General features: G+C 40.0%; 2 protein-coding genes across 5 annotated transcripts; both read right to left on the bottom strand.

The window, feature by feature from the left end:
• Positions 1-764: 764 nt before the first annotated feature.
• On the bottom strand, positions 765-13,194 carry safb (scaffold attachment factor B). The gene is made up of 21 exons (XM_042481197.1): positions 12,931-13,194; positions 12,514-12,610; positions 10,984-11,048; positions 10,648-10,851; positions 10,490-10,549; positions 10,096-10,135; positions 8,851-9,304; positions 8,438-8,481; positions 8,245-8,351; positions 7,987-8,136; positions 6,907-6,995; positions 6,669-6,718; positions 6,486-6,565; positions 6,134-6,276; positions 5,751-5,865; positions 5,333-5,529; positions 4,711-4,888; positions 3,722-3,804; positions 3,564-3,622; positions 1,677-1,731; positions 765-1,553 (listed from the first exon to the last, which is right to left on the bottom strand). Exons 1-21 carry the CDS (start codon positions 13,081-13,083, stop codon positions 1,436-1,438), a joined length of 2,541 nt encoding a protein of 846 aa, XP_042337131.1. The 5' UTR covers positions 13,084-13,194; the 3' UTR covers positions 765-1,435.
• Positions 13,195-13,933: 739 nt separating this feature from the next.
• Positions 13,934-23,789, bottom strand: malt2 (MALT paracaspase 2). Of its 4 annotated transcripts, none has more exons than XM_042484158.1 (19): positions 23,729-23,789; positions 23,479-23,617; positions 23,286-23,388; positions 23,052-23,207; positions 21,753-21,919; positions 20,831-20,961; positions 20,578-20,734; positions 19,576-19,763; positions 19,151-19,247; positions 18,865-18,915; positions 18,121-18,213; positions 17,801-18,004; positions 16,970-17,147; positions 16,815-16,889; positions 16,545-16,672; positions 15,813-15,962; positions 15,525-15,682; positions 15,271-15,408; positions 13,934-14,681 (listed from the first exon to the last, which is right to left on the bottom strand). In XM_042484158.1, the coding sequence occupies exons 4-19, from the start codon at positions 23,186-23,188 to the stop codon at positions 14,238-14,240; spliced, it is 2,496 nt and encodes an 831-aa protein (XP_042340092.1). In that variant the 5' UTR covers positions 23,189-23,207; positions 23,286-23,388; positions 23,479-23,617; positions 23,729-23,789; the 3' UTR covers positions 13,934-14,237. The 4 variants fall into 4 exon arrangements, with proteins under 4 accessions (XP_042340092.1, XP_042340095.1, XP_042340091.1 ...); XM_042484161.1 differs by having other exon boundaries at positions 23,583-23,617; positions 23,729-23,772; XM_042484157.1 differs by lacking the exon at positions 23,729-23,789 and having other exon boundaries at positions 23,583-23,674.
• Positions 23,790-25,085: the final 1,296 nt, after the last annotated feature.

Below are 25,085 nucleotides of genomic sequence, written 5' to 3'. Positions count from 1 at the left end.
TCACTGTCTATTTCTGCTGACGTAAAGTATAAATTATCACGTTAAAACGAGAAACTTTTCATGTTATAACATGAAACTGATTTGGATTTTAATTCTAGAGTGGCAGCAATACGCCTCTGTAGATCCAGGTGAAAAACAGTTTAATTATGTGATCTAATGCTATTTCAGAATACTTTTTTTTTTTTTTTTACTTATGAATGACCCATTTTCAAGATTTGATTAAATCCCTGAAATCTGACGAGTACTTCTGAACAAGATGGCCCAGGAACGAGTAAAATGCCACACTGAGCTGGCAAATCTGGCAACTCACCTACTCAAATGAGCCAGTGGTAAAAAGAATTAAAAACATTTTTTTTGTGGAAATGACTGAAATCGTGAAGAAATGAGGCATCCGAAGGGAGAATGTCATACCACTGTCAATATGCACAAATGTTTGCTGCTTTACTTCTATGTCACTCTGTGTCCTTATTTCGAATCATTTACTTAAAGATTAAAAATTACATCTAAGTTCAGTCTTTTTTGTTATTTGATTAGCACTAATTAAAGCATTTGTATAAGGGGAAGTAGATTTCTGACCCACTTTTTCAACTAGTAAGTAAGAGAGAAAAAAAAAGAACATTGTTGAACCCTTTAAGGAAAAGACCAATCATAACACTTATGCAGAAAAAAAACACACTTAAGTTACATAAAGTGTCAGCTGCAACATCACACATTATATTTTGTTTTTTTATAACAGACTTTAATTAATAGATTGTGAACACATACACGCTCCTGGGGCATTTATTACCATTAACCAACAATCGCACAAATCAAATACTATTTACAATACAACTGAAAATTAAAAAGAAATCTGACAAGCATGTATAACCAGAATGTGACATATAGGCTAAAAAACCCTTTTCTTCAGCAGCAAATGTTGTATCTTGTAACATCTTTTTGACGAAGGTCAAAAAGGAGCCTCAAGCTATGAAAAAATGAACTCTGACAGAGGCAGAAAACTTCCACAACGCTTCTGACATAAACTGGGATACAGAGAAGACTGAGGTGAGGTCCGTGGACCCAGGTGTCTATAAAACATCTGAATTTACAACACAGAGCTCCGACGTGACTCTTCAACACAGCTGCCAACCTGCATATATAAAACACATCGTTGGTAAGCAGACGGTACTGTTTTACAAACAAGGTAGGTTGGACTGAATGATAACTACGAGGCAGGAGATCACAATGTCTCTCACACACACACAAACACACACACACACACACAGAAAAACAGGGAGAGGTGACCAGAAAAATAAAGGTCTCCATCAAAAATGGATTGGAATTGTGTCCAAAAAAGGTTTCCTGACTTTAAAAAAACGTACAAAACAAGATGGCCACATCCTTCACGACGTGACCTCCTGAAACAGTCCCGCTGCTGTCTTCACGCAGACAGACTTCAGTAGCGTCGGCCAAAAGCTCCACCCTGCAGCCCGCTGCCCTGCATCAGCTGGTTCTGTCTGTTGAGAGCTCCAGACAGAGACTGAGACGTTCCCGTGTTCATGTAGCTTCCGCGGCTGGTGAAGGAAAAACAAACGCACAGTGACCGTTACAAACTGCACAGACTGCTTACGTGATCTTAAATTGGTCTTAAAAAGGGATAATATCAAAAATGAGGAATGAACCCAGGTTATATTCACCTTGCCATTCCTCCACGTGCCATGTGGCTCTGGCCTGGGATGGCACCGTCTCTACCTGAGGGGGGAAGAAAAACACCATCAGACATGTAGACCGGAGTAGTTACACGCCTGCTTTTACATTAAGAACACAATAAAAGCTGCGTTTACACTGCCTGTTCAAGGCGGGAATATCACGCTGTTATGCTTCCCCGCTGTTCAGTATACAATGTCCGATCACGGAAAGTGGAGGGACAGAGTGGGCGTTGAGGTGAGGGTGTGACGTTTAGATTACACATTATGTTGGTGACCACAGATTTAAACAGCAGCAATTAGCTGCTAATTCAAAGTAGAAGAAGTACAGCGGTCTTAAAGGACCGCAAATTAAGAAAACGATGAGTTTCGGGAGTTTCTTACCCTCCGAGGAAATGAAATCAGCTGTCATATAACAGAGAAGGTAAATGAATGTGATTGCCATGTTATGCAATTGTTTGTTTTTCATGAATGTTTTTTATATATTTAACTGGATATCTCACTGTTCATCTCTATGTAATTGAATATTTCATAATAAAAAAAAAAACATTAAATTGCAAAACAATCACAATGTAGAGGAAATAAATAAACAATTAAATATATTTTAAAAATAAAAATAAATATTAAATAAATAAATAAATAAAAACCTTCACAGTCTGTTAAGCTGTTTTTTCTTGTTTAGAAAGTTATATGTGACATATAACATATGTTATATGTACATATCAAATACTATTATATGTTATATGTCACACTAGACCGCTTTTGATTGCTGGTTGCCACGCTGCAGTGCATAATCACAAACTGGGGAGAAGCAATGCTGCCGTTGTTTGGTTCTGTGTAAAAATGCAAAGAGGCATAGAAAAGGGACTTTGTTGCAGCCCTATAAAGTGATTGATTTGTAAAAGCGGCTAGTCTATAAATGTTGTGGAAGCCAAATTTTAAGTGTCTTACACCTGCTTTCTTTGTAAGAGCCAGCAGGTGGAAAATCTACTTGTTGCAACGAGATGATTGTATAAAAGTCAAAGAAAATGCTCTACTGCTCACTAAGTTATTACCTCAGTTTTTAAGTTTTCCTAACAAGTTTGTCGCTTTTTTCAAATCTAAAATTATGCTCTCATTTGACTAAACTAGACGATAAAGTTGTAGATACTTCAATGTTGTGGCTCCCTTGCAATTGACAAATATGTCATAAATATGACAAATATGTGGATCGCTGGCACATTTAAACAGCTGTGAACTTGTTTTTGGTTGTTGTCCATGTTTTGTTTTGTTTTTAATCACAGAACTTTGACTCTCAGTCACATCCAGCCTTCACTCGTTCACAGCTCCACCCTCTCATCCAAATACGGCCTCACCCGTCTCCAAAAAACAACAAAGGGATTACCAAAATGGTAAATTTGATTTTTCAGAGGCGTGATCCAGAAACTAATGGGTGAAGTCACAGTGGCTACATACACTTCTTTTATACAGTCTGTGGATACAAACCATAGTTTCAGGACATGTTAGACCATTTCCCTTCAGGCTGCTGATATATCTGTGCCATCTGCCGCTTCAGTCCTCAGAAGGCAAAATTCTTGTATATAACTTTAATTCCATGGTTCTGTTTCTTGCACTGTTACACTGTTACTTGTGCTACTTGTTTTGTTTTGCACTGTAAGACTCGTACTTTTTATATTTTATATTTTATATTTGTATCTTCTATTTTATCCGTTTTCTTTTTCTATATTTATGTTGCACCAACCCACCAGAACAAATTCCTCGTATTGTGTTAACTATACCTGGCAATAAATCTTTTTCTGATTCTGATTCAGTATCCAAAAAGCAGTCGGTATAATTAGCAGTAAAATCATCTCACATATAAACGACAAGTATACGTACTTTGCCATGTTCTGTCTCCATCCATCTTCCGACTAGAGTCCCAGTCTCGACCTCCATCCCTAAAAGACAAACAAAAATTATTTTCACATTACATTGGACATTATTTAAGTTTTGCAGTGGCTTGAGTCAAAGCCAGTGCCGATCACAATGGTGCTCACCTCGGGTTGATGCGTTTATCATAGCCTCCGCTCCAGGAGTCTCGGCTGTCTCTGCCATGTCTGTCTGACCTGTCTGAGAAGTGCTGAAAGAAGAGACACGATGTAGTCAGATTTCATTCATTGTGTGTTTCCGCACGTTAACATTTCCACATCGTTGCAATGGTGAGCTTGTATCGTTTTCATGTGCACTGGTATTTGAGTCCGTCACACCTGACGCCAGCAACCCTCTCTATTGTTTCCTTCCTAAAAACATGTTTTATCAGTAAACTAGATATATATCCACATAGTTGTATGTAGCGTTGGAGACTTATTTGTCCACCTGCCACTGTAGCTGGTGGATACCAAAATCTAGCAGCCACTCAGTAGATTACCATTGGGTTTTTTTTTGGCTGGTGAGCGACAAAAATATAGCAGCCACTCACATATTTTACCAGCATTTATCTGGTGGCATTTTCCAACCTGGATGTGCCTCCGCACACCAGTCAAGGTTCACTTACAGCCCCCAAGGTTCCCGAGTCACAGTCAAAAACATGTTTTATCACCGTGACCTTGACTTTTCACCTTCAACCACAAGATTCTATTCGGTTCATTTTTAAGTCCAAGTGAACGTTTTGATATTGCGTTCACAAAAATGGGACAGGTGCAAGGACACAGTGACCTTGATCAATTCATCCTTGAGTCCACTTGAACGATTGTGCGAAATTTGAGAAAATTCCCTGAAGATGTTTTTGAGTTATTGTGCGCACAAAAATGAGGTCAGTGTGACCTTTAACCTTTGACCACTAAAATTTAATCAGGTCATTGTTGAGTCCAAGTGAATGTGTGTGCGAAGTCTGAACAAATCCCCTTGAGGCGTTTTTTGAGATATCGCATTCAACAAGAACGGGCCACTTCCGTACAGACGGACAACACGGAAAACATAATGCGTCCGGACTCGGCTATCGCCAAGGCGTAAAAACGCATCTAAAATTTAGTGAGTCGCCTCTTACCGAACCATCTCTGTCTGCACCGATGCTGCGAGTGTTGTCCCGCCTGTCCATCATCATGTCGTCTTGGTAACGGCCCCGGTCCCTGTGGTCAAAGTCCTGATAACGTTCTTGTCGACCGAAGTCTGAGCGGCTGTAACGGTCATCCAAAGCCACGCGCTTGTCAGGCCAGTCGTCTTTCCTGAAAGAGCAGCAAAATGAGAAGTTCATCAGCTGAGCTGCTCTGTAGTGAATCTGATATATTCACAAATACTGAAACTCTCACACTGAGCACTGTTATATCTTGCAGTTTTATAACTGCATTTGGCAGCCTTTCATTCAACACTCACAGAATTAAGGAGCACGACTTTGTGACCGTCGATAATTTATGTTCCCTTTGTCATCATCCACTTCTTACCATACTATATTTTACTTTTAAAATTTTTCTCATTTATGTAACACAGCAGCTCCAAGCCTGACAAAAAACACAGGCTGCTTCTTTTGTTAAAGCGTGTAAAAAATTAAATGACTTTTCCAACTTTTACTTAATCCATGACTTTTCTAGACCTGGAAAGCGTGTTTGGGAAATTCCATGACCTTTCCAAGTTTTTCATGACCACTGGACTTAATTTCCGTCATTATTTACCTGCCATCCATGTCATAAGGCCTCTTAATGGGGCGTCGGTCCTGTTCGTATCTCAGCTGCTCCTGCTGCCGTCGCAGCTCTTCACGCTCTCTGAGGATCCTTTCCTGCTCGCGCCGCCTCTCGTATTCTATGCGTAGCCTTTCCCGCTCCAAGAACTGCCGCTCCATCCGGTCTGCATCAAGTCGCTGCTTCTCAGCCTGGGAGTCAACACATTCATGGGTTCAGTGAGTCATTAACACGAAATTTGTCGGAAAGTTAGGCCAATAATGACATAATTGACATTTGGGAGAAAAATTATAAACAGAAATTTCTATTAACGTTGCAGCAGAGAAAATGTGATGCAGAAACACTGACAGCAATGCAGTGAGAGAGAGAAAAAAAGGAAATCCCCTGTTTGAAATAAGTAATCTCACAGTACCTCCAGCCAGTTTCTCTTCCTGATCAAGTGTTTTCTCTCCTCTCTCTCTCGAAACAGACGGATCCGCTCGCGCTCGCGGTCCGGGCGGTTGTCACGGTCGCCGCGGTCCCGGTCACTGAAAGAAGACGGCAAAGATCAATCTCTCAGCACCACATGTGCTGTTCTGGAAGAGTTCATACAGGTTTTCTAGTGTCTTGTGTAAAATCATACTGTACAAAGGTCTTATGTTCAGCCTTCACCAAAACGAACAGCAACGGTGCTGTAAAGATATTTCCTGTGGATCTTCACAAGTTAATTTAACTACAAAAAATGTATCTTTACAATACTTGTGTTTTATTGAGCCCTGTGTCAGGTATTTGCTCACAGCCCCGTGTGATCCTTACGTGACTCTGCGCCTCTCCACCTCTCTGATCTCCCTCTCTCGTTGTCTCTGTCGCTCCCTCTCTCTCTGCTCCTTGATTTGGTCAAACGACAGGATGTCTTTCTTCTCCTTACTGCTTGACTTGCGGTCTCGGCTCTTTGAGCTCTGGAGAAAGGAGAAAAGGGGGAAAAACGTTAGAGAAAAGTTTCAGGAGGTCAAAATAAAATCCGTCCTGCAGATTTAAATGAGGAGTGCTGTTTGTGAGGGTAAAAATGTATCCAGTCTCCATGTTAAAAGTGACCTTCTGTGTGGATCTAAAAGACCAGGCTTTCTTTTAGTGCTGCATCTCAAGAGGAAGAACTTTTTTCACTTACTCGCTCCTTGCTTTTAGTTTTGACGCTGATGACAGGCTCTCCTTTTGACTTGTCCATAACGACAGTCCTCTCATTTCGCCCTGTCAAACGCACACAACTGATGTTGTTAAGATTATGTTTAAGTTATTCAGAGAGCTGATCAACGTGACACGCAGAAGCTAGAAATCGTTTAACATTTCTCACCTTTGCCATCTTTTCCATCTCCCTCAGGCTTCTCCTCCTTTCCTTCAGATCTGCAGAAAACATGAACAGTATGAGCTCTAATCAACACACACTTTGATCAGCAGTTTAATGAATTGTTTACTTTTCTTCCATGTAGTTGATAACTGCGTGAGGAAGCTCTCACTGTGGTGGCTATAGATTACCAGAATTTTTAGTAAGACATTTACTCAAACATGCAGCGGCTTATAAGCGGTCTTACTTGGAGTCAGAGGAGTGTCTCCTCTCACTGCCAGACTTCTTGGTGTCAGTCTTGTCTGCTGGCTTCTTCCCTGCAGGCTCGTTTTTAGCCTAAAATGTTTTAACAGGAACGTGTTTACTCACAAAAGTGGAAGGAACAGAGTAGATTTCACACTAATCATGTCATACAAAAACATAGACCAATATCACCTCTTGTTAATTTTTAACTGAAGTTACTTTTGTGCCAAAAGACACTGTCATCCTTTACAAAACATCAAATGAAATGTGTTGCCAGGCCAAATATTTTCCACTCACACTTCCTCTTAGTTCAGGCTCTACAATAGACCTGAAGCAGGAAATTGACAAATACCTACACGTTCAGTAAAACTTTGCCAGGCGACTTGAGGAGCCACACTAAAGCTTACAACAGCTTTGTTAGGCTCTCTTTTCTTTTATCTGCTGTTAATCTTAATCAAGTGAGTGAATGCTTACAGCAGCACAAAGACTTTCATAGAGATTATGAACAGACTCACACTCATCTGGCTGCCTAATGACTTTATTGTCTATATGAGTTTCAAACATAGCTGTCAATAAACAAAATTACACCATCGCCAGGTGAATCTGATCAACCTACCAGCCACAGTGGCGGGTTAACAAAAGGGGCATTTAACATTTGTGAGATGTCAAATATTTGACCAGGCTGCAGCTGCGCCACGCTCGGGCTGCACCACTGTCACTCAAGCTGATCGCCGCCACTCCAAAAAATGCTTGTGCCACAGTGGGTTTCAGATGCCTAATTCTGCACACATACACACTCACGTTTGCATACACAGTCACACATACACACAAACTAACATTCATAATTTGTCTCGATCTTTTTGCCGTTTATTGCTGACTTTATTGTATATTGTTTGCATCAAAGTATTGTGATTTATTGTATTACTTGTAATTTATTGTATTACCTTCGCTGAGATATTTCTTACCTCTCTGGCACCTGTTTCTGTGCGTTCTTTTTGACCCGTTTTCTGATACTGTTTTTAATGGTGCGAATAAATAAATGAAAAATGAAATCGGATATGTAATGAATGACTCCAACACTCACCCGCTCCACAGAGATCATCCTGCCATGCAGCTCAGTCCTGTGAAGGTGGCTGATACACTTGGTGGCTTCCTCTGTGGAAGACATGGTGACAAAACCGTAGCAGCGAGCCCCGGGGCTCTTGGCGTTGGTCACCACCTTAGCTCCGACGACCTGCAGATTAGTAACGACCAGTTAATGAGAGAAATGTAGATCAGTTATAAGAGATCTGCTCATTCTTGGCAGGTTGTCTACGGTGAGGAATAGTTTGCAATAACTAACCTTGCCATATTTGCTGAAGAGAGTCTTCAGATCTGTCGCTCTGGTGGTGGAAGAGAGACCACTGACCCACAGATTCCTGCTACTGCTTGCGGCAGCACTTCCAGCGGCTACACACAAATACACAAGAAAATTAATCAGCATGCACCTGCTGAATTTGAACCAAAAAAAAAAAAAAAAAAAAAAAACCTCTCACCTTTTTCATCTTTTGACTCAGTCTTGCCATCTTTCTCCTCAGAGCTAGAGACAAAGAAAAAAAAAAAGCAATAAACATACAGCAGTGAGGATACCTGGTCACTCTGCTCAAACAGATGTATATGCCCAAGTGTTTTATGGGATAAACATAACTGACAGTGACCAGCCCATCATGTACCATGGTGCAGTGATTTAACAGTGGAAAAATGGGAGCATTACCCTACGGCAATCCCAATACATTACTCGTCAATGGGTAATAAAGTGAGATAGGTGAGTGTAAAGAATGACAAATGAAAACAGACAAATGCACGAAACATTTTTACCTCCAAAAGAGCATCCAAATTTTGCTAGCACAAAGGAGCCAATGCAACAGAGATAGCCATTTTGGTTTCTAGTAGACAGAAAGCAACAAACCTCTTTTTCTGAGCATCGCCCTCTACAGAAGAGGACTCTTTCACTGTGGAGGCTGAGTCCGCAGCAGCTTTCTCTTCTGTCTTCTCATCCTCCTCACCCTTCTTAGACCCCATTTCTGAATCAACAGTTTCACCCACAGCGCCCTGTTCGCTTACACTAACAGCCTGCGAGCTTTCGTTTTCAGCGTCAAATGTCTCTTCTGGGGCTTTCTGTGCGTCCCCAACCTCTTTGGTGTCGGCGTCCCCGACCTCTTTGGCGTCAGTCTCCACAACATCCCGCATGTCGCTCTCCACATCTCCAGAGGCGGCCTTGTTGGACTTGGCACCGGTGTCGGACACATTGTCTTCCCCTCCGGCGGTGGCGGCTTGCTCTTCTTCAGGGCTCGTCTCGTGGCTCTGGTGCTGATCTTCGTTAAGTGGCTCAGATAAACAAGACCCGGCTACTTTGTCATTTTCTACGGATTTAACAGGAATAGAATGGCACAGAGTTTAATCACTTCTGAAACACAGCAATGGTTAACGAGGAACTGGCAAGGCCTGGATTAGGAACGTCATGACCACTGGCCTGTGCTCTTAGAACTATGTATTAAAACGATGAAGTAGACCCTAACGAGAGACTGGAAGAGAACCCAAAGGCTGAGGGACAACCAGGCAACTAGTGTGGCTAACACTCTGGCTCATTTTTGCAAGCTGAACCACTTCACTGTGTTCACCTGATCCAAAGCAGACAAAAGAGTTCAGTGCTGAAGAGAGCCACAAGATCAGCAGTGCAGCAGCAGATTCTCGCTGCAGTCCATCTTCTTTCAGCCTTTGACTTTCCCAGTGTCCATTTGGTGATGACCAGAACTTCAGTTCAAGTCCAGCAGTTTCAAATCCATCTGATTTCTGAGTCAAGTGTCCTCAAAAAGTCGTAATAGTCGACAAATCTTGGTAGATCTTCTTTGTCTCGTTCTTCGTGTGGCAACCTAGAAACACTGCAATCACCTACAACACCTCTCTGACCATGACATTTAATTGCTGTCCATGTGCATCAAATTGTTAACCACCGCTATTTCACTACTGCAAGAACATAACTGACAACAATGACATTATGAAGTATGGTTAATCAAATTTCAACACATAGCCAGCAATTCTCTTTGGGCTTCCAGTCTCTCTTCCTGGTTGAAACTAAACAAAGTGTTTGCATTCCACGCTAAACACTGTTAAAAGATGCCTCCACCTTTTTATAAACCATCTTTTACAGTACCTGTTACTTCGTTCACGTCGTCCGCCTCCGGATCCCGAGTCTGAAATAAAAGAACGGCATCTTAATGAATGTGACTTTGACATTTAAATTACTGCAACTTCACAGCCTTCACATACAGATGTGGACAAATTTGTTGGTACACTTACAGCTCATTGAAACAATTCTTCATTCCTTATAATTGTTTCATGTCTACCTGTGTTCCTTTGGTATTTTGTAAGTAAATGTTGTTTGTTGTTTGTTTTCATTAAATATGGAATCAACAATATTGGATGTCAATTACTTTTGTCAGTGTAAAGTTATTTCAGAGAAAATTGTGGGTTCTTCTGTTTTCATGGAAGGGTACCAACAAATTTGTCCACGTCTGTACATGAAAAATGATTGCGAGTGGACGTACCGTATTGATTGACGAGCATGTCATAAATTCCTCCCGTTCTTCCATCTGAGATTCATCCATCTGTTGAAATAGATACAAATACAGTTTCATTAAAACTCTCCTGTTAGACATGATAAAAGATATAAACCAGTAGACACACTTCTAGTCTAGTTTCTCACCTCTGGACCGAGTGCTTCATCTTCTGTCTCGAGGGTCTTGTTGTTGTGTTCGTCATTTAACAACGCGTCTTCATCAGAGGGAAAATTTGCGGCATCCTCCTCCTCATCGTCGTCGTCCTCAGCTGGTATCCCGTTGTCATTCTCTGTCTCATCCAAAACGTTCATGTCGAGGATGTCCATTTCCTGCATGTTCTCGTGATAACCCTGATGAAAAAGAAAGGAGGGAATTAAGCAAAATTGCAACAGCAATATCCAGGACTTCCCAGTTGTTAAGGAGGCCGTCCATTTCTGCACAAGCATCACGTCTGCTTAAAGGTTCAAGCTCAGCAAACTCACATGGCCATCACGGGAATCCTCCTCCATAGTGCCGTCTTCTGGTTCATCATTTTCTTGCTTTGTATCTACAGAAAATATGCATTTAGTTAAGATCAAGTGTTCATTTGGGTGTCTCATGCTGTGTCCACACTACGAGCGACACAACAACAGGTTACTTATTATTTTCAATGGAAGCTGAAGACATGAAGCTACAAACTGATGACACTTGTTGCTGCAAACGGGCGCGACGGGCTACAAGTTGAGTTGTCCACTGTTTTTCCAGCGTTCTAAAGACACAGGAAAGTCATATGTTCATCATATGTTTTTGTTTCTACAAGGTTCCCACAGACGGGGTCAAATTCAAGAAATTTCAAGTACTTTTTTCAAACACTCATTCTTATTTTTTAAGGATGAAATTATTTTCTCCACAATTTAAGTGATGAATCAGAGCCATAGAAGGAGTTAATGCTCAGTAGTTTTTACTTACAAGGAATTTGCTTTGGTTTTCGGTGCATACAGTAACATTTACCATAAACATACTAAGAGGAATAAAAACTGGATAAAATTCTGCACCACAATAACTCAGATATAGAATAGATATGTAGAATAAGAAATACAAAGATACTTTTAAAAAGTACTATTGCATATAAAAAATATGTACGACACTGTTTCAGAAAAAAACTGTTCAGTTTTGTGCAGGATGTGCAAAAACATTATGCTGAGGATATTAACTATGTGCAAAGATAATAGTGCATTTATACTGCTTGTTCATACTTTCTGTCTAAATTGACGCATTATGCAGGGTTCCCACACATTTTCATGGACAAAAGTTTCAAACTTTTCCATGACTTTCAAGGATACATAATAAAGAACATTTTGCCCGATGTTTTTCAAACACATCAGACACAAACTCAAGATTCACACAGGATTTCAGCTAATTGACATATAGGAAAAGAGAGGAAGAAAACGGCAAACCATTACGATGGTAAACAAAGTGCACATTAGAGCTATTTATTGTTAAGCTGACAGCTATAGAAAATTAATAGGCCGTTATGGGACATTATTTTGAAGGTTACAGAACATTATTGTAGAAATAATTGTAAACATCAAAATTCCATGAGTTTTCCAAAACTTTAAATGATTTTGACCAAATTCACGACTTTTTCAGGTCTGGAAAATGCAGTGCTGAAAGACGGGAACCCTGATTATGTGACTTTTTATGACGAATATGTTACACCTGTCTGCAACCACATTTCCCCTGTGCAGGATAATTAATTTTAACTGTTGTTTTGCTAAGCATCTTCATTAGGGATATATTTTCAGTGTTTTTTGGAGAGGATTAAACTTTATTTTGATTGTGAAGGTTGGGTGGAGAACAGCTGTCAGTGACACAATAAAATATGACAACACTTAGCACATAAATACAGCCAGAGGACTGTAAGTTTCGTTTCGATTTAACAGAAATCGATAAAACAAAGTGTGCGTCAGACTGTACGGACATTTACAATGTCGCTTAAATAATGTACATTTAGTTTATTATGCAAACTTTACCTTTAGATGAGCGTTTAGGTGTAGCATTAGGTTTCTTTGGGGTTGACTCCGGTGCGAGAATAATCTCATCAGGATTTCCTCCCTCTTCCTCGATTGCCTTTATGGAGATACGAATACTTTAACAGATAGTACAAATCTGAAGTACTTTCAAGCGTAAACCAAACATGATAAATCTAACTTTTAAATATATAAAAAGCCATGTAAATTAAAGCAGTTAGCTGTGGCGCAAACATTAGCTCGAGGGTTAGCGCTAGCTAGCACACACTCCGGGGCCTCGTAAGCTAACGTAGCTTCACGTTTAGCGTTTGTTACATTGTTTTGGTAAAGTTCACTCGCGAGGACACATCAAACAGACGTCTGCAGTGCTTGTGCTAATAAAATTCAGTGCCTGAGTCAATAGGTGAGAGGTTATGAGACCTTTTTGAGTCGCTCGGACAGCACGCTCTTGACGCCCGTGGTGTCCAGGTTTCGTTTCTTCAGCTCGGCCTTCAGGTCGATAACTCTCAGCTCGGACAGTTTGCGGACCTCTGCACCCTCCGGGACCTCCACGTGTGCTGATGGGTCAGCCATCGTGCTGAAAATCTCTCCTCAGATTGAATTAATCCCGTTTTGCACTTTATCCACTATTGCTGCACTGCGAATAGACGCAGCCGGTCTGCAAGTCTGCAAAATGGAGACCGTGCAGAGCCAGTTGACGTTAATACGCATGCGCAGTACAGTCACAGTGCAGTCTGTGTTTAGGGACTGTTCTTTATTTATTAGAGAAGTGGGGTTGCAGGGGTGAACCTTTGTTTGTTGGTCTGTTTTTTACCCTTCCCAAAGTATAAATGACTCCATGCATGATCCCTCCTCCACCAAAAATTTAGATTTTAAAATCTTTGGATTAGATGGGAGAAGATGCCCTGGTTAACAACAAAGTCAAATTATTGTAAAATTTTAAACTATATTTGGATATGATTAAAGCATATGCAGGGTGATGATACGTAAACCAACAAATTGTTGGGAGAAATGCATTGGTAGAGTAGCTAATTTTGTTGTTACAGCAGAAAAATGAAAATCTGATCTGCCCTGATTGTGGGGCAGTTTGACTAACTATATACTAAATAATCTAATTAAGTAGTTGATAAAAACTGTGTTTTTTCACGTCTGTTGTGCATGCTGGTATGTTAGTGCAACACTTTTGGCAAAATTTAATGTTTGACATATAGAATAGAATAATTTCTTTAAAATATCACTATCTTAAGCTTTGTTTTGTTTTTTTGTTTTGTTTTGTTTTTTTGACATAAGAATTTGTCCTACATAATGTTTTCAAGAACTGGATTTTTGAAGATCCAACAATAGTAACTGTTATTACAGTTTTTTCTTCAAACACTGGCAGTAAAATACATACAGATGAAAATTTACAAGCTTCATCTTGAAACGATATGTTTTATTTCCGCTTTCTTAGAATCAGAACACATACTGAACTCAATGTGCATTATCTTTACTTTTTCAGTGCTTTAACATGTATCAATTTTTTTATAGAAATCTTTATATAACATTACAAAATCTTAATGCATAGATAAAACAAAGATAACAGCTAAACTGGCCACATACAGTGATCTGAGTTTTGGGTCGATTTTCCTGAAAATTCACAAGCTTTTTCTTATCTTTTCACCTTTTGTGTTCATTTTGTACAGCTGATGCTGATGAGTTTGTTGGTTTAATCATTGGTTTCATGATGATTAGTGAGAATGAAAGTTGTACATGTCACTAAATTTGTAGGTTGTCTCATTTACTTGGCTGTGGGGCAAGCTTTTGCAGGCAACAAGAGGTTTAGGTGCATCATATAATTCAGGACTGTCAATCTCCTCTGGAATATTGGCACTCCTGGATGAATTCGGAGAGTCAATGACGGAGGATGCTCTGGCAGTTTGGGCGCGATACGTCAGTGTATCTAAGGCTGAACCAGCGGAGGCAAAAGCCTCAGTAAAGGAAGAGCACTCAGGCACGTCGAGGGAGTCGAAGCTGAAGGAGGAGGATGCGGAGCAGGCGCGAGGTGGTCGTGGCTCGTGCAGGTTGAGTTTGGAGACCAACGGTTTACCAACTGTCACTGGTTTCCTTTCCTGTACTTCCTCATCCATGTTAGAATAAGTGTAATGAAGGCAGACGGTGAATGTGAGCTCCCTCTATAAAGAAATTGAAGAGCAAAATGTGTTTTTTAGCTTTAGAGAAAAAAAATACAAAAAGGTTTTTCTGCTCTCAGTTCTGACTTCTGCCATAAAACACAATAAAATATCACTCAAAATAGGACAGTAAAGTAATTAAACATACTTAAATTGGACTGAATTAGACTTATCAAAATGTATTCCCATTTTTGACATAAATGTGCTTTTTTTAATGGTGATTTTTTTAAAAAAGAAAATTATCTAGTAATAATTTGACTTTTTATATCTTTCCTTTTTACTCTTTTATTGTAAATTTCTATCCTTTATTATGTTTTAATTAATCTATTTTAGCTTGTCTGTTTTATTGATCTTTTAATTCATTCTTTTATTCTGTTTCAATTTGTGTTTAATATTATTATTATTAATAATATTATTTCTGTGTTTACTGCTAATATTCTTTGAACTGTATTTACTCTTACTGGTAATGGCTGTTATTGTTACTTTTGTTTTGTAATTCTTCTTCTCTTGTTAAATTCTACTTTGAATTTGGTCTGGCCTTAGTTCGAAATTATTGTTTGGCTCTTAAAAACTTTCATTTCAAGTGTCTGACCTTGAGTCTCTGCAGGCATCGGATGCGTGTGTACAGACTCGGGACCTCCGGGGAAGGAAGATTTTCCTTGATCAATAACAAACTGCCGGCCTCAAGCAGAGTCTCCTGGTTACTCTTCTTCAGATCGATGTCCACATCCTGTCAAATTAACACAAAATGCAGAGTAAGAGTGTGCAGTGCTATCACAGGCCAGGACAAATGCCTCTCTGTGTCTTCAAAATCTAAAATCTTTGTGTTGATATCAGCTAACAAACCTCAGAGAAGTCAGTAAGCTGAGCACAGCAGGAAACTATTTCTTTGGGTTTCTCGACTATCCGAGTGTAGATGACCATGACGTTGGAGAACTCCGCAGCAAACCCGAGCTGAACCTTCACCCCGCAGTCAAAATGCAGCCAGTGGCTCTTTGGCAGAACTATGAAGAAAGACGTTTGAATTTAAGTACACTTTACTCTTAAAGAGAAAAATGTTTTCTGACAACTTTACCAAAGCAATCTACAAAAATAGTTATAACTCTTTTAATATGTGTGTGAAAAGAGGAGTACCGTGAGCAACAGCCCACTGCAGGTTTCGAGCTGAATGGGATGCAGAACATTCAGATGTCTGAATCTGGTCGGTGAGGGAACGTCGTTCAGACAGATTACTGCGGAGCTCCAGAGCCTGCCTTCCTCGTGTGATCTCACAGCGGCCCATGTCTGGGAAGCAGATAGTATATAGATGTAAATATACAAGCTGCATTATGTGTGAACACTATGTGTGTTCCTTCACCAGTTAATGCTGTAACATGACATGAGAAGAATGTGGCAACATGCTTAAAATGTTCAACCCAGAGCAACATTTTTTAGGTATAGTTCACTTACAGATTTGTCCCCAGTATACATATTTCTTCACAGAAACTGTACAACTAGTTGTGTGTTCAACCATTTCACAACTAGATATGCTGCTATGTGGTTGTATGCCTCCGCGCACCAGTGAAATTGCACTTACAGTTTACCGGTAAAACATGGATACTTCACACAAAGAGGATCTTTGAGTCATGGCCAAAAACGTGTTATGAGGCCGCTGTGACCAATATAAAAAACTAAAAAAAAAAGCCATAAAGGAGCCGCATGCCATTTTTAGGTTGCATGATGCAAAGTAATCTGACCCAATGACTTTAGATACACAGGATCATCTCAAACATGAAAACGTCAGGTGTAAGCATATTTTCCATGCAACACAGATAGATTATTCCCCGCTTAAAGATCTCATACTTCACATATGTGCGCTCCACACACCTTCAGCCACTCTGTCCAGCATGACTGTCACCTTCTCATCTTCACAAACTCGCCGTTTCAGGAAGCTTATGAAGATGCCGTTCGACACATCTTCCCTCTTCACTTCATATGCTTCAGCGTCGACGCATCTGAACACAACAAGTTACTCGAGTTTTAGCCTAAAGTGGGGAGACTCATTCAAATGTGCGTTTATTCTATCATCTCAAACACTGGATGAGGTGAATTATTACACCAACATAGTTTGTAAATGAAGAGAGTCAACAAACTTACGTGGCATATCCAAACACTATGTTTGCTGTCACCTTGAGCAGTCCTGGTTGTACTATGACATCATCGTATAAGTTTCTAAACAAAAAAAAAAAAATCAATAAAAGAGTAAATATATATAGCAGATGATGATTTTTCATTTAAAAAAATATTCATACCTTTTGCGGCACATGTCCAGCAGAAATACATTAAGTCCAGTCTCTTTCTCCTGCATCCTGGTGAGTATATTCTGCACACACAAACAGTGCTCTGAGGTATAGGAGGCCGGTGCATCGATGGGAACCATGAAACTATTGCCGTAATTCTCATAACCATGACCAGCAAAGTATAGCAAGCCTGTGGAGAGAAAGACAGAGAACTACTGTCACATTTAATGAACTGTGTCACAAGCTTAATGATCCCACAATGTAAAAAGTCAGATTTCCATGACTTTTTAAATATAAAGCAGATATAGGTGCTATATAAAAACTATGAAAGTGTCAAAACGCTCAAGTGCACATAGTCTATAGTCAAAAACTGTGCCATAAACGAGCCCTCAGGACTTCTGTAAAGTTGTGATTTAACAATGACACTATAGACCGTATCAAACTTGAAACATAAAAATTCAAAAATTGGTTTATAAAGACAGAAAGTGTTGTTACAGCCATTCCTCCCGCTTTCAACATTGGGTGAGTACAGGTATATTCAGGCAGACAAAAGGAGAAAAATACTGTGTTTTTGAACATTAAAGCATGTAAAAATGTTCTAGTAGAAACCTCAAATACAAGTATGAACCTGAAAATGAACATAATATGGGACCTTAAAGTCGGCACAGATGCTTGAGCAGATTCTTAGTCTTGTAATTTTAATGCTGGTAAAAAAAAATCTTGTTTTAAATATGCATTTAGTCAGTGGTATATTACATTTTATTATGTTACAGTCTTTAACAGTACAGACACATATTTAAAACTAGCTTTGAACATGTTGAACATATTAGACTAGAGACCAACCATAGACTCCCTTGTCGAGCAGCAGGAGGAACTCTGTGACAGCGCTGTGCATCTCCTGCCAGTTGAGGTCGAGCAGGGAAACCACCTTGAAGTCCATTTGTCTGAGCAGGTTGGTCAACTCGTGGACATCAGCGATGGGAGCACTCAGCTGAGTGTGGTAGACGTAGTTCATGTTGCCAATTAGGAGAGCAACTTTGTCTGTGGCTGTGGAGGGGAAAGATCATCATGTCAGAACCAGTAACATAAATAAAAGGTGTAACGTACATATTTACAGGGCAGATTTTTATTCGCTGTACTCTATTTGTTTGCATAAAACTCACCATAGAATTGCCTGGCTGATGGAGGTGGATTGGCTATCTGTTGTAGGGGATTTATTCCTGGGCTGTAGCTTGACCTTTGGACTTCCTGTGAGTCTGTCAATACCAACATGGAAAAATATAAATACATTTTATAAAATCTTTTGCTTTTTAATGTCTATTTTTTCTCAATTTAATTTAATTTAATGTAACTGTCCTTCGGCATTGTGCGACATTCTACTATAAGTCATCAATATAACTATTATATTGTTGCACCAAGTGTTCTGTGGTATAAACATCCTTCTTATTATGTGATTTATTATTTGTACTGTGGGCTTGTGGGGATGATGTGGAGGTGAGGTGGTAAATGCCATGTATGCATGTTATGATCGTGTCCACTGAAATGTATTGATCGTATGTTTTGTGTTGGACCCCCTCGAAAAACGACATTGTTAATCTCAAGGGGCTGTCTGCTAAAAAACTTTTATGTTAATAATGATCATTTCTGCACCACTTGGTAACCACAAATACTGAATGCATTGCTTTCCTTTGATCGGTCCACAACTCATCTCAAAGAGTAACAGTTTGAAGATTTCAATGTACGTGTGCACGCAAGCACATTAGCTCCTTTGACACACAAAGTAAGCCTTGCACTGATAACAAAAAACAGGAAGCTAGCTGTCCTGATGCATACAAGGACAAGGGAACTAAAATCAGACTCTAGTTCCTTTGTTCTCTCCATATATTCAATCAGAATATAAATAATACCTAGGCCACGATCAACTTCTACCCAGGAGGAGTCAGTGATGGAACTGGGGCCTGCATGAAAGTGCAAAACAGGAAGTTATTCACTGCACAGGACTGTGTCCTAGTGTAACACTGAGCCTATACATGTCTTATGTGAGATTAAATGCTGGTCTATATATGTTTACAACTTCCTCAAAAGTAAAAAATATTCATTCATTTATCAGTCGTCTTTTTACAACTTCCTCGATAGTTCCCATTATTTATCTGACATTCTGAACATAGACAAAGAAATGCGGCCGGGTCTCACCAATCGTGACTGTTGCTGTGTCACTCCACGCCTCGTGATACAAGTTAAATATTTTGCATTTGTACTGTCCTCTGTGTGCTGTGGTCACACATGGAATCTACGGGGAATACAGGAGGAAACATCAGCTACACATGGCATACTGAGATGGTGATCAAATGTGACAATTGGTTATCAATTGTATTTTGATTAAAAACAGTCCACAGACGCATTGGTTTGAACAAACAAATTTACTTTCGTATGCTGATGAACAAATAGTTACATATTAACAAACTTTTATTTAGTTTACGATACCCTATAATTTATGATGAAAGCACAATGTTTTGTATTTTTTGTCTTGGTTGTGAAGCTTTTCCCCTCAGACAAAACCCCCCATAATATTTTCTAATACCATTGCAGTTCACAGCAGACTCTGAAAATACACTTACCTTGAGTGAACGTGTCTTTTGTTGTGTCATTGGCTCTGTGTTGTGGTACCACTCATACTGTGCAGGAGGGTTGGCCTCTGCATTGCACTCCAGGAACAGAGTGTCGCCCTCAGACACAGCCTGAGACTGAGGCTGCTGGATGATTTGTAGCCCGCTCACGGACCCTGGAAACAGACTGCTACTGCAACCTGAGGTGACAAGATTTACCAGGACATAAATAACATGCCATTATATGAAAAAAGCTGCACTAAGAGTTTACATCCATGTCTGTGAAAACATGGATGCCTCAGACACAGAAAATCTATACAAACAACACAGTTTCAAGGTGCTTCTTGGGTTATGGCCAAAAACATGTTTCATGAGGTCAGCGTGACATTGACCTTTGACCTTCGACCCCCAGATTCTAATCAGTTCATTCTTGAGTCCAAGTGGACTCATTTTGCGTTCGCGGAAATGAGACAGATGCAAGGTCACAGTAACCTTGACCTTTGACCACAAAGATCTAATCAGTTCATCCTTGAGTCTACTTGAATGTTTGTGCCAAATTTGAGGAAATTCCCTCAAGGTGTTCTTGAGATATCGCGCTCACAAGAATATGATGAATGTAAGGTCACTGTGACTTTGACCTTTGACCTATGACCACCAAAATCTAGTCAGATCATTGTTGAGTCCGAGTGAATGTATGTTCAAAATTACAAGAAATTCCCTCAAGGCGTTCCGACAACTCGAAAGCTTAATGCCCCGGCGCCAGCGATGGCCAAGGCCGGATAATGAAAAGGTCACTGCAGATAAATAAACCACCACATAGGTCTGGTGGGTCGTATGTGAGAGGATTTTCTTCATATCAGTTTATTCATTGTTCTTTTTAAGGAAATGAGATATCACGTTCACAAGAATGTGCCGGAGGGACATACGGATGGGCGTGCCTCCGGCCTCGGCTATCACGCGGAGGGCATAAAAAAAATCAGAGAAGCAAAGAGATCAGCAGGAGGAGAGAGGAACCTGTACTGGGACCGGCAGACTGCACAAAGCGAACTTGAGCCCACTCGGAGAAGACACAGTTTTCTCCATGGTGGACCCTGCAGATGTAGTGACCCTGGTGGGCTGGGACTAAAGGACACAGAACCAGCTCTGGTGTACTCCCTGTCTCGTCCAAAATCTAAATCAAGGAAATAATCAACCAATGACTAATTTATTACTGACATTTGTGTGTGTGTGTAAACATCTGTAATCGTGTAATCAAGGTTTGACTGACCTCCTCTTTGCCTCTGAACCACTGGTAGCTGAGTCCAGGGGGGCCAGTGGCTCTGCAGGTCAACACCACCTGACTCCCCACGGTGGCCTGCTGGGTCTGTGGCTGCACTGTGATCTGGATCAGCTCTGCCACTACCACACACACACACACACACACACACACACACACACAACATAAACAATCATGCACAGACACGAAGAAACAGAACACAGGTATTTTTTTTTTTTTTAGATGTGGAGCATCAAGCACTAACTTGTAAAAGTTGATTACATTTTACGGTAGGTGCTCCAGGGGACGGGGGTCAGAGGACGCTAAGGAAATCATTGACTTAGTTCTATTTTATATGTTTTTATTTTCTTTTAGTTTTAGCACATTTATTGTTTTAGTGTTTTGGTCTTGTTTTAACTGCTATTTCCTCCATCTGTTAAATTATTATTTAAAATTCTTCTTTACAAACTGAAATGAGCAATGACATAACAATATGATATAAACATACTTGAAATAAAGTCTTGCTATCAAGCATGCGTCAAAATGTACACACTGAGAAGGATCTATTCACACATTTAGCATTAGAACATTGTGCATAGGTGTACTGAAGCAATGGAGCACTTGCAGGTAGACCCCTAAAGTGAAGTGAGAAATGCTCAACATGTGACCATGAACACCTTCAGACACACAAACATACACTCTGTATTTAATGTGATATTGCAACTGGGTGTTAAAGAAAAAAACTTGGCATTACAGCCTGATTCAAAGCAACAAATCTACAGACAAATGCCGATATCTGCACCATTAAGCAGAATAGCCTCGATCCAACAGACCTAAGTTGATTTCAGGGCTTTAGATTTTTACTGTTGAAGAGTAATTTCCCTTTTTCTAGACATTTGCATATGTGTGGTGCCCCCTGTCACTTCTTCCTTACCTGTGGTGGTGAGATACTGCACAGCTTCCTGGTGGCCCATCTTCCTCAGGCAGTGGAGCAGGAAGTCCAGGGAGCAGGAACGATCAGCGAGCCGAGCGAGGAGGGTGCGTCCAGGGCTGCCTGTAGCGCTCAGCACCTGGAGTGAGCAGCTGGTCAGCTCGCTCTCGCTGCAGAGAGGGAATTCAGTCACCAGTGTTTAGTCAGTCTGTCAGTGTGGTAGTGACAGTTCATGGAGCCCAGTGCAGGGGAGGGCCCAGAAAACTTGCAGGAGTGTGCAGTATGATGGAGGAACAAACATGTTTTTCAAGAGTGTGGGTTTCACTCTAACATTGGGGATTATTTAAATGAAATGAGGGCTTTGGGGGATGTCCCCAGAAAATTTTGAGCATCAAACACTTAATTTCCTGTAATCAGGTGATTAATTTATAGTATGAATGTCTTGAATTTCTTTTCAAAATAAAAGTTCTTTTCTATTTTTATGTTTTTATTGGGGTGACAAATAGTGTTGTGGTGCTCGAGATTGGTCGTGGTCTCAAGACCACTTTTGGGAGGGTCTCAGTCTCGTCTTGTAATCGAATGCATTTTGGCTCTTGCATCGGTCTCGGACGCAGCAGACTTTTTAATTTTTAATCACGACCGGTCGAGACAACAACCAATTTATTTAAGATAATTACTGTGATTGGATGTAAAATGTATTTCTTCAAATCCAGCCAAGTTTTTTTTGACTGTGTATTATTTAATACAGGTTTTTAGGTTATTTATTACTATTAACTCATAAGGTCTATTTTAGCTAATATTATTTATTCTGTACGCTGCTGGACCTGGGAAACAAATTTAGTTTCTTCATGTTTTCAACATGTTCTGAATGACAATAAACTGAACTGAACTGATCTGAAGTGAACTGACCAGTCTCAGTAAAAATGTGTCCGAGACCAAGACAAGACCAAAAAATGTTCGATTCTGAGTTCAGGGCGGAGACTATCTAAAAGTGATCTTGAGACTGGTCTCCAAGACCAAGACCTATCTAAAGTACTAAAACACTAGGCCTTATACCCTAAAATCCTAGTAACGCCCCTGCACACATGGGGCTGCTGCCACTGGCCCCTGGCCTGACATTTTGCCCCTGGCCCCCAGGCAAAGTAAGTTGAGTAGCCAACACCAAAGAAAGTCTTTGTACTACAGAAGGAAATAAATGTTCAGAAGAGTTATTGTTGTGATGACAAAGATGTGGAAGTAATGTGAATAACTTGTAGAGCTGTTTTTTTTTTTTGTGTGTGTGTGATGCCTTCAGTGTCTCACCTGCAGCGGAACCTCGGCTGCTCGGACACCGCACCGGCCAGCTGCCTCCATCCGCAGCTGGAGTTGTCCATCATCGCTGACAGCCTGTTCAGGACTTGTTCACTCAGAGTGGCGATGCTCATTTTCCACTCCTCCATCGGTGGAAAACACAGATACCTACCGGGCAAACAGTGACTTTAAAGTGAAACTGTATGCTCCGATATTTGCCCTCAAAAGACAGCGACGACAACTTACGACAGAGCTCTGATTGCTGAATGAATCTCCCACTTGCTCGCCCACACGGTTTGTGCGCCACAAAAGTGCAGTTTGTAAACACAGGCTCGGTGTTTAATGAACACTGGTGGCGCGGAGGAAAGGAGGTGTTAGTCTTGTTGGGAAATTTGTAAGAAATAACAGCGAAGCTATAAAATAAAAGCTGTATTCATACCAAATTAAACACCACCACGTCGATTAATAGCTGCGCTGCCACTTGCCGCTTCCGCCATGAACATGCAAACTGTAACTTTGGTCAAAGTCGTGAAGAAAACTTACCGATTTAAACGAGTACAGACCGGTTTAAAATCCAGCTGAAGAGAGAAAGAGAAACGAAAGCCTTCTTTTAAAAAACAAAACAAAACAAAAAACATAAAAAAGAGCAGTGTGAGGCAGGTTTCACCCCATCGGTTTTCCAATCTTACATGATTTTTTTGTTCCCCAGATGATTTGCTTCTGATTTCGGTTCCTCATTTCTGCCATCCCCGGACATTTGCATGAAGCGTTGTCATAGCAACATCATTTATTGACGCTACTGACAATACAATTATCCTAAATTTACGACCTGTTAACCCAGAAGTGTTTCTTATTAAAAGCTTAGGCTTTAACTGACTAAGTCTGTCATAAAGTAAATTATTTATCATATATTCCAGATTCATGTTATGCTGATTAAAGGTCCTTTATTATGCTCATTATTAGGTTCTTGTAGTTTGGGTTTCTATTATAACATAGACCTAACGAAAAACAGACTGCTTTAATTGGGGGGTAATGAGAGATTTTGGTGGGCAATATGAGTTATTCTTTAGGTACATATGCTGAACTGTTTCATGGTCTAATTCAAAGCTTTTTGATAAACAAACTCCTAATAAAGGAACCAAAACTAAATCATAGAAATGTCAAAAAAATCAGAGAAAAGTCCCCAAATCCTGGAAACTCCTTAAATGTTAGAAATATCCTAAAACCGTAGAGACATGTATGGGCAAGTTGAGTGTCCTTGCTTTAGTGACAATAACTGCTCAAAGTGAGCATTTTTTGAGTAGCTAATATTATTATTATTTTTAAAAACTTGTTAATTTGACTCTACATTTGGGAGACAAATGAAGGCTTTCTTTTTTTGTTCCATCTACATTTTTTTTTTCTTTTCCAAAATGCAAAAGTCCATCAATATAGTAAATTGTTTGAACTGGCAACAGAAATTCACTTCTGGACTTAAAAATTGTGTGTGTGCTATCCCAAAACTAAATATTGTCTGCGAGTTATTTTTGGTTTTGAATTCATAGTTCCTAGTAAGCTTTTTCTGTTGAACAGTTGTAAGGTGTATAACTGGGTTGTTAAGGTTGGGTTTTTCAAATTATTCATGTTATTTTATGTGCTATTTAATGAAAAAGCTGCATCTACAGCAATTCCCCTGTTTGCCGGACATGGCGGAGATGACATTTGTTTTATGTTAGCAGTACATGAAACAGAGAGACAAACAAAAACTGCAGTTAAATTGGAAAAAAAGAAAACTGTGGTCCTATTTAGGCATTTCTAGAGGTTTGCAGCATATTCAACAAGATTTTCATTCGATAGGTTCTACGAGGAAGTCAGTGCATTCAGTGGGTTGTTCTGTGAATGTATTGTGACAACAACATGCAGCAATGCACTGAGATTAGACAGAAAGAAATCACTTTGTATACTTATATATTTTTAAAAGCAAGTACTCCAGTATTTTCAAGTGATATTTCAACTCAGAAACTTCTACTTGTATTGGATTACTTGTATTAAGTAATAGAGTTGTGT

The sequence above is a fragment of the Plectropomus leopardus genome, chromosome 3 (genome assembly GCF_008729295.1).
Source record: "Plectropomus leopardus isolate mb chromosome 3, YSFRI_Pleo_2.0, whole genome shotgun sequence".
In the NCBI taxonomy this organism is placed as follows: Eukaryota; Metazoa; Chordata; class Actinopteri; order Perciformes; family Serranidae; genus Plectropomus; species Plectropomus leopardus.
Note: the sequence above shows the minus strand (reverse complement) of the source record. Positions and strands in the feature narration are given on the sequence as shown.